General features: G+C 68.9%; 2 protein-coding genes across 2 annotated transcripts; one reads left to right on the forward strand and one right to left on the reverse strand.

Annotated features, from left to right (window-relative positions):
* Nucleotides 1–2,519: 2,519 nt before the first annotated feature.
* PLPPR3 (phospholipid phosphatase related 3) lies at nucleotides 2,520–6,817 on the reverse strand. The gene is made up of 8 exons (XM_065858196.2): nucleotides 6,591–6,817; nucleotides 5,921–6,013; nucleotides 5,504–5,689; nucleotides 5,212–5,341; nucleotides 4,810–5,005; nucleotides 4,677–4,734; nucleotides 4,182–4,355; nucleotides 2,520–4,091 (listed from the first exon to the last, which is right to left on the reverse strand). Exons 2-8 carry the CDS (start codon nucleotides 5,993–5,995, stop codon nucleotides 2,847–2,849), a joined length of 2,064 nt encoding a protein of 687 aa, XP_065714268.1. The 5' UTR covers nucleotides 5,996–6,013; nucleotides 6,591–6,817; the 3' UTR covers nucleotides 2,520–2,846.
* Nucleotides 6,818–8,722: 1,905 nt separating this feature from the next.
* On the forward strand, nucleotides 8,723–10,901 carry CFD (complement factor D). Its single transcript, XM_065858332.2, has 5 exons — nucleotides 8,723–8,878; nucleotides 9,048–9,201; nucleotides 9,513–9,657; nucleotides 9,990–10,247; nucleotides 10,490–10,901. Exons 1-5 carry the CDS (start codon nucleotides 8,812–8,814, stop codon nucleotides 10,661–10,663), a joined length of 798 nt encoding a protein of 265 aa, XP_065714404.1. The 5' UTR covers nucleotides 8,723–8,811; the 3' UTR covers nucleotides 10,664–10,901.
* Nucleotides 10,902–11,068: the final 167 nt, after the last annotated feature.

The following is an 11,068-nucleotide window of genomic DNA, read 5'->3' on the forward strand; positions in this document are numbered from 1 at the left end:
CCTGCCGCTCCAGCCCCGCCACAGCCCCTCTTTGTCACCCTCCAGCACTTTTATTTTTACTTCATGTTCCTAAACTTTCCATGTGTTCTGGCTAATACCCATGAAATAACCTACATAATGCTGTCTGTTGTGCTTTGGGTGTGTTGGAGCTTTCTGGCCGGCTGGGGCTGCGGTGGTTGCGACTCCTGGTGCTGAGCACTGAACCCCAGTGTGTTTGGGGGTGGCTGGTGCTCCAGCACCTCCCTGGGGATGCGGTGAAGCCATCGGCAGCCACTTCTGAACCAGGCAGAGGTACCTGGTGGGGCAGCATCCCCCTGCCCACTCAAACAAGTAATGAATTGCTAATTAGCTGCTGGTGCAGTAATTACACCTCCCAGCTCAGTTGTGTCACCATGGAAACGGTGACAGCCGCTGGCAGGGGATCGGGTTTGTGTCCCCCCGCCCCATTCCATCGCTGTCCCCAGCGGGGACCCTGAAGCTCTGGATGGAGTTGTGGCTTCTCCAGTGGAGATGCTGTGGGAAGGGGGACAAGTGGGACAGGTGACCAGTGGGACAGGTGACCAGTTCAGGGTCAGGAAAGTCCCTTCACCAGTGCTGGCATTTCCCAGACTGTCAGGGAATCTGGATTTGTGCAATTAGCAGCTGGGCTGTGGTTAATGAGGTGACTTCTTGCCTGCAGCCGGAGGAGGTCATGGAGCGGGTGCCACTGGCTGGGGGGCAAAGAAAGTAAGGGGGGGTGGTGCATGGGGGCCATGGGGAGGATGAGGATGCTCCTGGGCCCCATGGGTCCCCAGCACTGCCGGGGGGGCCGTGGGAATGCGGGGCTGGCAGTCGCCATGGAAACCGCTGGGTGAAGCGGCCTGTGACGCCATCGCTCACCGCAATGAGCCGTGAGAGCCGTGATGGCGGCAGCGCGGCGCGGGGGATGCGGGGCCCCCCGCAGCCGGGGTCTGTCCCACCGTGTCACCTCCACCCGCCCCTGGAGCCCTCGTGCTGCTGCCGGATGGCATCAGACCCCCCAGGTCACCAACCCCTTAGCCGGGCAGGCACCACCCGCCGGTGCCCGCGCCACAGTCCCCGCGATCCTCCTGCTAATCCCCGGGTGGCTTTTCCAGCACTGAGCCCGGGTTATGCCGGATAATCCATATGTTTGCAAGGCGAATGCTCTGGGATACCCACCGCTAATCCAATTGGTGGTGGCAGTTCGGTGCCATCGGCAGTTTGGTGCCATTGGCGTAGCGCCCGCTTGGGGGACACGGGCTGCCCCTGCACCGGGGGCTCAGCCCCGCTCAGCAGCAGCTCCGGGGGCTGTGGAGCAAAACCCGCCGGTGATTTACAGGCTGTGACAAAAGGGAGCAGATGTTCCTGTGCACCGGGGCTGGGTCACGCAGGGCTTTGCCACCACCATGCAAGGACGGCTCTGGTGGCACCGGAGGACACCCGAGGGGTCTCGGGTTGTCTGCACCGCTGCTGCCGTCCCTGCCCGTGGGTCAGAATCCCTGCCCGGCGCCCCTGCCCGGCTCTCGCAGGAGGACGAGGCACCGGCGGGGTCACCGGCCTGGTGGCTGTGCCGCTGATGGTGACACGCGGTGCCGGATCCCGCGTTGCCACAGCAACACGGCGGGAAACTGCAGCGGCGGCACTTTGCTGCTGCTGTGGGAGGACGGCGAGCGGGGTCTCGGGTGACAAGGGGAGTCTCGGGTGACAACGGGGGGGGTCTCGTTGTTCTGGGGCTTTGCAGGACAAGCCGTGCGGCAGCGATGCCCTTGGACCACGCAGCTCCCCCAGCTCCTGCATGGTGCTGCAGCAATGGAATCGATGGGATCGCTCGCGCTCACCTGAGGGCTGATGGGCTGGAAGGGCTTTAGGCTGGCCCATGGATGGGGGAGAAGGTGCCTGAGCCCATTTTGGGCGGTTGGGGCCCCAGGTGGGCACCTCTCCCTAGGAAGGGGGGGGTCTCACAGTGCATCAGCACCATCAACCCCCCCTGGCCCTTGGGCTGCTTGGCTGTGATACGGACTCAGGTGGGGACCCCCCCTTCACACCTGGGGGTCTCCAGCCACCGGGCCACAGCGCTCGCCCCCCAAACCCCCCCACCCAGCGAAGGAGCCCAGCCGGGGAACATCCACGCATTTATTTGCTTTTCAAACCACAGCAGTTCCAGCCATTGCCTGACAGACACGTTCAGAGCCTGGAGACCCCCCCATATCCTCAAAACCTCATTCCCCAGCCCAGAGTTGCTGCTCCTGGGGACAGAGCTTGGCCCTGGTGTCCCCCCCATGCCGGCCCTGCCCCTGTGTCCCCACCCCAACGCCCACCCTCTGTTTCAGCCCGTGTACTATTGTATTTACAGCCTCCCTCCCGGCACCGTCCCCCCCAACACAGACCAGTGGTGCTGGATGGGGGGGCTGCGACAACCCCCCGCACAGCACCCCCAGCACCCACACACACATCAGTGTGAGCCGGGACCCATTGCAGCTCCCCCCAAGACCCCTCCATCCAGCCCCCCCCAAGCCCTTCAGCACTGTTTTCCCCCCCCCGAACAGACGTACACTGGAATAAATCACCCTCTCCGAAATGTCAGCACCTGTGTTAGAAAAAGAAAGTCAAAAGTGCTCGGAGCTGCCCAGCCCCATGGGTGTGGAGCAGAGACCCCCCCAGACCCCCCCAGCTGCCGGGTGCTATGCTGGGGTTCCCGCTGGCTCAGGGGCCGGTGTCACCATCCTGTGCTGCATCCTCGTGCTGCTCGGTCGCCCTGATGCCAAAGCCAGCCCCGTCCTGATGCGCTCCCAACAGAGAGGGACCCCAGCACCTCGGCCCCCCAGCTGGGGCAGGGACGCGGGGGCTCAGTCCTTAAACCTCCGGCCGGCTTGCATTTTCTTGTAGTAGTGGTCCACCTCGCTGTCGGCCGGCCCGTCGCGCTCGGCCGGCTTCCTGCGCAGCGTGGACTCGCGGCTGGCCGTGCCCAGCAGCCCCTCGGGGGGCGCGTCCCCCCGCTCCCCCGGGATGGCGGCCAGGCTGCCGTAGCGCGGCTCGTCCTGCTCCATGTCGCTGACGGAGGAGCCGGGGGAGATGCCGGCGCTCTTGGGCGCGCGGAAGCCGCGGAAATCCTTCCCCGCCTCGCCCAGCTCGTAGGCGTCCGGCCCCTCCGGCCCCTTCGGCCCCGACTTCCACTCCCAGGGCCCGTTCCCGGCGGAGAGGTGCACGACGGGGTGGTGGGGGGCGTGGGCGTCGATGGTGATGATGCTGGAGCTGTCCCGCTCCGAGGGCGAGCGGTACTGGGAGGAGTCGGAGCTGGTGGAGGACGACGAGGTCTCCGAGTGCTTGGGGGTGACGGAGACGATGCTCTGCTGCTTGGACATGGCGATGACCTGCATGAGGCGCGGGGGGTTGGCCACCCGCTGGGCGCCCCCCTTCTCGGCCACCATCACCCACTTGGCGCGCACGGCCGCGCCGCTGCCGGCCGCGGTGCCGGCGCCCGCCTGGCTCTCCTCGGGGATGTGCACCAGCTGCGAGGCGCCCGCCCGCGGCTGGATGAGGACGCGGGGCCCCATGGCCGCCCGCTCGGCCGCCCGCGCCTGCACCGTGGGGTAGAGCGACGGGGGAACGTCGTCACCGGCGTCCCCGGCGCCCCGGCCCTGCGCCGCCTCCTCCGCCAGCGTCATGCTCCGGCCCTCCAGCGACTTCTGCTTCCACTCGGTGATGAGCTGCTTGGAGCGGGAGGCGTCCACGGGGACGTGGATGGTCATGTGGCGCCGCGCGGGGTCATCCATGGACGGGGTGTTGACGCGGGGCAGGGTGTTGCTGAAGGTCACCATGTTCTCCTTGCCCATAGGGCTGCGGGGGGCCAGCAGGTCCACGTCCACGCTGGCCCGCTTCAGGCTGCCCAGAGAGTTCTTCTCCCGCGGCACCGGCCGCGCCGCCTCCTCCAGCCGCGTCTGCGGGTTCAGCTCGTCGGTGCTCACCGACTTGTTTTGGTGGTAGACGGAGTCGTGGCCACGCTGTGTCAGCGCCCGCAGTGCGTCCTTGGTGGGCGCCGGGGCCGGGACCCTCTCTGCCGGGGCGCAGAAGTTGCCGACGGCATGGTAAGCCTGCGGGAGGGGGAGCGGGGTCAGCACCGCCCTGGCACCACGGCCCACGCCGGGCGACCCTCCCTCCCAACCCCACGGGCCAGGACCCACCAGGTAGGCGGCGATGCCGGCGCCGATCAGGAACCCCACGTAGACATCGGCAGGGTGGCTGCGGTACTGGGTGATCTGCGTCAGGCCGCAGATGCCGGCGGCGATGGCAAAGGCGAAGACCAGGATGGGCTTGAGGAGTTTGGTGCTGTCCGAGATGATGGAATTGAAATACATCTGGCGGCGGGGAGGCAGGAACTGGCTCAGTCACGGCACCAGCGACCGCTGCCATCACGGCACCGCAGCCCCCTGCCCCCGGCCATGCAAGGAGCGCTTGGGTGCACATGGAACCACAAGCGTCAGAGTGCACACGGAACCACAAGCGTCAGAGCGCACACGCGTGTGCACATGCTTGTGCACGCACCCAGCGTGGGGACGTGTTGGGCAGCACTTGGCCGTGCACCGGAGGGCGTGTGCCGACGGGAAGGGGACGCTGCTGCCCCTATGCTGCTGCCCCAGCACATGCGGGATGAGCACCGGGCAGCGCCGGGAACTCACCGACACGTAGACGGCAGCAAAAGCCGAGAGCGTCGCATGCTGGGACGGGAAAGTCTTCCTGCGGGGAGACGGGAGAGCGCGGTTGGGACAGGCGGGAGGGTCGGCATCGCGGCGCGGGTCCCCCCGGCACTACCTGGCAGAGAGGATGGCGTGCTTGTCCGCGCCCGAGCAGATGTCCTGGGTGATGTAGGGGTTGGCGTCGCAGGGCGTGCCCAGCAGCGTGTAGTTGGGCTTGCAGACGGTCAGGAAGAAGGGCGCGTGGTAGCCGGTGGCCAGCTGGATGACGTCTGTCACCAGGGCGGTGGCACAGAGCCCGAAGACGTGGACGCCTGGGATGGCAGGAGCAGGACGGCAGGTCACCCCCGTCCCATCCAGAGCCCACCCAGCCCTGGGGCACCCGCAGGCACTGGGGAGGGTCCACGCGGTGTCTGGGGGGGGCTGTGCGTTGCTGCTGTCACACCTGGTGTCCCCGTGCCCCCTCCAGCCCCTCGTGCAGCCCCCGTGGTGGGCAGGACCTGGCGGCGGCACAACGTACCCACAAACCTTACGGTGCGGCGCAGGAAGGAGTTGAAGTTGCAGCCGCCGGCGTTAATGCTGCCCTCGGCACCGGCGCGTCCCTTCAGCCGGGACTGCAGGCAGTACACGATGCCCTCCCCGACCATGATCTGGGGACAACCAGCAGCTCAGGGGGTGCCGCCCCACAGGGACCGGGGTGGCCGGGGCACCCCCAGGCTCCCTACAACAGCACCCTGGGACCCCCAGCCCATCTCTGTGTTGGGTGCGCTCCATCCTCACCCCCCCACGGAGGGACGAGCCCCCGAACGCACCGAGGCGGCCGGCGCGGCGAAGGCCAAGCTGAGCAGCATGAGCAGCGGGATGAGCTCCTCGTTGGTCTCCACGTAGGGCATGGAGAGCGCGCGGTCGTAGCACTGGAAGCCCACCTTGGCTGGCTTGAAGAGGTCGGTCAGCTCCAGGAAGTAGAGGGTCACGATGGAGGAGGCCACGATGGGCAGCTGGGGGGGCCAAAGCGCTGGGTCCGACGCGCCGCCCGCGTCGAGGGGCATGGGCACCGGCAGCCCTGCCGGGGGACAAACCCCCGTCCCCTCCGTGCCAGCCGAAGGAGCCCCCAGCTCCTTGCACCCCGCACCCCCCCTCTGCCCCCTTGCACCCACTCACAGCCCTGTCCAGGCTCTGCACTTGACCCTCACCAACCACAGCAATCCCCCCACCCACCCCACACCCACCTCCACAAAGTAGAAGCAGGGCAGGAGCGTCATGCTGTCCTTGGGGGCCCGGTTCTTCTCCTTGGTGGGGATCATGGTCCTGGGGCCGGGGTCCTGCAGTGGGGCAGCCGTGTCACCCCTGGGCCCCACGGCAGCCTTGGTACCCGGGGGGCTTCCCCACCGGCACCCCCTAGGGCATCACCGTGGGGCAGGGACTGTCCGCGCTCCCCCCAGGGGACCCCCAGCACCCCGGGGGGGTCCGGCCGAGCCGGGGGGTGTGACAACAGGTGAAGCGGAGGCTCGGCTGTCGCGACAAGCGGCCACTATCGCGACAAGAGGCGAGGCCGCTGCGGAGGGCGCGGGGAGGGAGGGGGCCGCCCGCAGAGCCCCGTCGAGAGGGGGGGTCCCCGGCACCCCCCGGGCCCAGCCCCCCGAAACCGGCCCCACGCCCAGCTGCAAAGCGGGGGGGGATAACAGGGATGGAGCAGCGGGGACAATAGCGGGGGGCAATAGCGGAGTGGGGCAGTAACGGGGAGGTATTACCGGGGGTGTGAAGCGGGGGCAGCGAGGGGCTCAGCCCGCGGCCGGGGCCGGGGGGGCGGCCGCTCCCGGCGGTGCCGCAGCCGCGGGCGGGGGTCGGGCCGGGGGGGCGGGGAGCGGCTCTTTGTGCAGCGCCGGCCCCCCCACTCACCTCTGCTGCGGCCGCCGGGGCCGAGCGGGGCCGGGGGGGACGGCGGGGGCGGCGGCCACGGGGGCTCCCCGGGAGCCGGGATGCTCCTGCCTCGGCGGAGCGCGGGGAGCGGCGGCTTCCTCCTCCTCCTCCTCCTCCTCCTCCTCCTCCTCCTCCGCCACCGCCTCCTCCCGCCGCCCCCCGCCCCGCCCCGCCGCTCCCGGCCCCTCCCGGGGCGCTGAGACCCCGCGGAGCCCGGGATGGGGGTCTGGGGGGGATCGGGGGCGAGACAAAGGGCCGGGCGGGGCCGGGGGCGGTGAGCAGAACGGACCCGCCCCCGAACGCCGCTCCGCACCCCCGAAAGCTGCTTGGCACCCCCGAACGTGGCTCCGTGCCCCGGGCTCTGCGGCAGGCACCAGGGGGTCCCCGCCGGGGCTCCTTCCTTCCCCTGTCCCCCCGTGTGCTGCGGGGGTGGGGGGTCGTGCCCCTCGTTCCAGGGACCCTCCTGCCCTGCAGAGCCCCCTCCCTCGCCCAGCTCCCCCACCCCGGGCTGCCAAGCCGGGGCTCACGCAGAATACAGATACATGACCCCCCAAAACCCACCCCCTGAGCTCCACCCGCACACGGGGGACAGAGCCCGCGCCAGCACGAGCTGGAGCCTCGGGTGTCCCCAAGTTTGGGGCTTGGGGAGTTGGTGCAACTCCCTTTGCTCCCCAGGAACTCCCAGCACCTCTCGGAGGAGGACGAGGCACCACCGCCCTCTCCCCTCTGCCTTGGCTGCCCCGCGCTCATAGGGGATCCCATCCCCACCAGCCCTACCCCATACCCCATCCCCGGTGCCCTGCGCCCCACACCCCCCCCTCTGCCCCCTTGCACCCACTCACAGTCCTGTCCAGGCTCTGCGCAGCCCCGCGCACCAGCACCGGCCACCACGCGTTGCCCTCGTTCCATTTTTGGCCTTTAAGTGGGCAAAAATCTCCAAGCGTATTTACCGTCTAAATCCCGAATCCCTGGAAGCCGCGATTAAGCCGCTCTCCCCGTGGAAAATCCGCAGTTTGAGCCACACGCGGCCACCTCCGGAGCCACCCGCACCCAACGCGCTCCCACCGCCCGCATGGCCTGACCCCTTCACGCCACGTGCTGCCCTACACGTGGGGACAGCGGGAGGCCGAAGACTCTGCACAAGGACCCCCACCATTGCCCTGGGGCACGCTGGGCCCCGCGCCTTCCCCGTCGGTGTCCCCAGGGACATTTGGGTGGTGTCCCCAAGGATGGTTGGGTCTGTTGGTGCTGGAGGCCAGGTGGTGGCTGGGGCTGGGGGTCAATGGCGTGGGGTGGTGGTGTCTGCACAGCTGGACAAAGGGAACTGTGAAACCTTGTGGTGGAGAAGCAGGAAGGCGTCGGGGGCATCTCCAGCTCCAACCCCGAGCGGGCACAGGGCCATGTCCCAGTGCGATGTCCCAGTGCGATGTCCCAGTGCGATGTCCCGAGGAGGGGAGGGGTTGGGGTCGGGGCTACTCCCGGGGCTCGGGGACACGCTGGGACCGGCCGGGCTCCGAGGCGGTGGCTCCGCTTAGTGGCACCGGGGAGAAAGGCAGAGGGGACAGGGGCTGTCACTGCCATCCCTGCCACCGCCATCCCCACCGCCCCTGCCACTGCCACCATCACCACCCAGCACTCACAGGAGCGCGGGGCTCCCCCCAGGGATCCTCACCAGGTGCTGGTGGCCCCGACCCCACTTTCCGTGTCCTCGTCCGCCCCAAGAGCAAACCCCCAGGGGATGCTCAGCTCTGCTCTACAGCCTTGTGCATCCTCTGAGCTGGCACCCGGTGCCCGCTGGCACCCAGAGCCCACCGGCACACTCCGGGCAGCCGGGCGGGGGTCCCCGGTCCGGCGGGGCTGCAGCCAGGAGCCTCCATGTGCCAAGATTTGGCTTCGAAAACAACAGCGCAGAAATCCCCCGCGGCGGGTGCCAGGGCCGGCAGCTGGGACGGGCTGTTTCCTCCCTCCCGCGCTGTTTGTCCCGGGAACTCTTGACCCCTTTTATAAGCCGAATACTTAAAAACACTTGGCCCACGCTGCGGAAACCCCCCCGGCTCCTCCCGCACTGCCCCTTCCCGCCCCCCCGCTGCCCCAAAGCTGGACATAAAAACAAGTCCCAGCCCCAGCTCTGGCTGAGCCGCGTCCGGAGCCCACGGACCCCCCTGGCTGGGCAGAGGCAGCGCTGGGCTCCACCATAGCCATGGGGCTGAGACCCGCTCCCGCCCTCATCCCCGCTCTGCTGCTGCTGCTGGGGGCCGTGGTGAAAGGTGAGTGCATCCCCCGGGATGGGGACAGGGACAGGGACAGCGCCAGCACGGGGGTCTGCAGCCCCCCCGTTCCTGCCTCCGTCTGCAACCACAGGGAAGGGCTCAGGGAGCGCGGGAGGGACCACTGGGGTGACCCCAGCTGACCTGTCCCCTCTCCCACCCGCCCCAGGGCAGCCCCGGGGCCGGATCCTGGGGGGCTCCGAGGCGCAGCCCCACCTGCGGCCGTACATGGCCTCGCTGCAGCTGGACGGGCAGCACGTCTGCGGGGGCTTCCTCATCGCCGAGCAGTGGGTGCTGAGCGCCGCGCACTGCACTGAGGAGACGTGAGTGCCGGGGGGGTCAGCACGGGGGATGCTCCGTCCTGGGGGGCTGCTCCACACTGGGGGGGCTGCTGTGTGCTGTGGGGGCTGCTGGCCTTACGCCAAATCCTTCTCCATCGCCCTGACCTGGTGTGGGAGCACCGGGCTGTACTCCTGCCTGTGCCAAGGGCTGGGCAGGGGTGCAGGACCCCTGGGAGCTCCTGATGCCCCGGGGGGGCCTCTGGCACCCCGTTTCCATGGCTGGGTGCAGCGACTCCCCCAGCTCTGCGTGCCCCGTGGGGTGGACAGAGCCCCACGAGCTGCGTCTGTTCCAGGGACGGCAAAGTCTTCCAGGTCCTGCTGGGCGCCCACTCGCTCACGCAGCCGGAGCCCCACAAGCGCCTGTACCGGGTGCGCGCTCAGATCCCGCACCCTGGCAGCAACATCCACAACAACAAGGACGATCTCCTGCTGCTCCAGGTGGGCTCGGGGCTGCCAGAACCCCCCTCCCTGCCACGCACCAGGCACAGCCCTGCTCCTGCAAACCCCTCTGCCCCTGGGACCCCGGGCGTCACCGACCACGGTGGGAGGAAACACTCGAGGCCAGGACGGGACCACTTGGCTCCCCAGGCCCTCCTCCCCTGTCCCCTGGGACCGTCCCTGCTGCTCCCACCCAATACCTTGGGCTGCATCCAGACGCCTCTGTCTTCCCTGCTGTGCTTGGGGCTGCGGGCCAAGGCAAAGCCCTGAGCCCGGCCCAGGCTGGGCTGGTCCTGCCCCACTGACCCAGGTCCCCTCTGACTTCGTGGCAGCTGGAGGAGAAAGCGGAGCTGAACGCACACGTACAGGTGCTGCCGTTCCAGCGGGAGGACAGGGACGTGGCGGCCGACACGGTGTGCGTGGTGGCGGGCTGGGGCACCATCAGCCACAGCGGCCGCCGGCCCGACAAGCTCCAGGAGGTGGAGCGGCCGGTGATCAGCCGCGACCTCTGCAACGAGCGCACCCGCCACGACCACACCATCACCCACAAGATGATGTGCACCGACTCCCGCAGGAAGGACAGCTGCAAGGTACCGCTTGGCCCCATCGCCACGGCCACGGGAGCGCAGCCAGACCCATGGGCTGGGGCTGGAAAGCTGGGGCTGGGAGGGGGCTGTGTCGCCAGGGTGACGGGGGCTCCTTGCCCTGTGCTGGCTGCTGCGCAGCAGCTCTTGGGAGCCTGGAGAGCTGAACGAAGCCATGGGCGCAGCCCAGGGCTCCTGGGGCCACACCAGCAGCCCCCCAGCACTGCTGACAATCCTTGGTCCCACAGGGTGACTCCGGTGGCCCCCTGGTCTGCGGCGGGGTGGCCGAGGGGGTGGTCACAGCCGGCTCCCGTGTCTGCGGCAACTACAAGAAACCCGCCATCTACACCCGCATCGCCCCGTACGCGGCCTGGATCGACGGCGTCATGGCCGCGGCAGCCGGGGAGGGGGACGCCCGCTGAGCCACCCCCGGGGACGCGGCTCCACACCCCGAATGCTGCACTGCTGAGCACGGGGCTCCCACTGCTCCACCAAGAGACTGGGGAAAGGGGGTCCCCGGCTGTGGCTCCGACTCGCAAGGCGCAGGGTCTGGCTGAGGAGGGCGGGGGTCACAGCCCCCCCGCTGGCGGAAGCCACAGGCTTTGCTGAATGTGCCCGTAGCGCTGACCGCAACCACTGCAATAAAGCGATTCCTGCAGAGCTGCTGGGGCCGTGTGGGGGCTGCAGGGGAGCCCCCCGCCCCGGGGGCACAAGACACGTGGTGGGAGACGCTGAGGCTGAGCCCCTGGGGACAGTGTGGCCAGGGTCCCCCCCACAACCACAGCTGGGGGAGCCCAGCCCATCCTGTGAGCCCAGCTCTGCCCCTC

This window comes from Patagioenas fasciata, chromosome 27, assembly GCF_037038585.1.
Source record: "Patagioenas fasciata isolate bPatFas1 chromosome 27, bPatFas1.hap1, whole genome shotgun sequence".
NCBI lineage: Eukaryota > Metazoa > Chordata > Aves > Columbiformes > Columbidae > Patagioenas > Patagioenas fasciata.

Bases quoted from the DNA above. Each gene is read 5' to 3' on its own strand.
- PLPPR3 (XM_065858196.2), bottom strand. From the start codon at position 5,995: ATGATCCCCACCAAGGAGAAGAACCGGGCCCCCAAGGACAGCATGACG. The intron at 5,690-5,920 runs GTGGGTGTGGGG...TGGCCCCCCCAG, and splicing joins CCTGCTTCTACTTTGTGGAG to CTGCCCATCGTGGCCTCCTC. The intron at 4,092-4,181 runs GTGGGTCCTGGC...CCCCTCCCGCAG, and splicing joins CCGGCATCGCCGCCTACCTG to GCTTACCATGCCGTCGGCAA.
- CFD (XM_065858332.2), top strand. From the start codon at position 8,812: ATGGGGCTGAGACCCGCTCCCGCCCTCATCCCCGCTCTGCTGCTGCTG. The intron at 8,879-9,047 runs GTGAGTGCATCC...CACCCGCCCCAG, and splicing joins GCTGGGGGCCGTGGTGAAAG to GGCAGCCCCGGGGCCGGATC. The intron at 9,202-9,512 runs GTGAGTGCCGGG...CGTCTGTTCCAG, and splicing joins GCGCACTGCACTGAGGAGAC to GGACGGCAAAGTCTTCCAGG.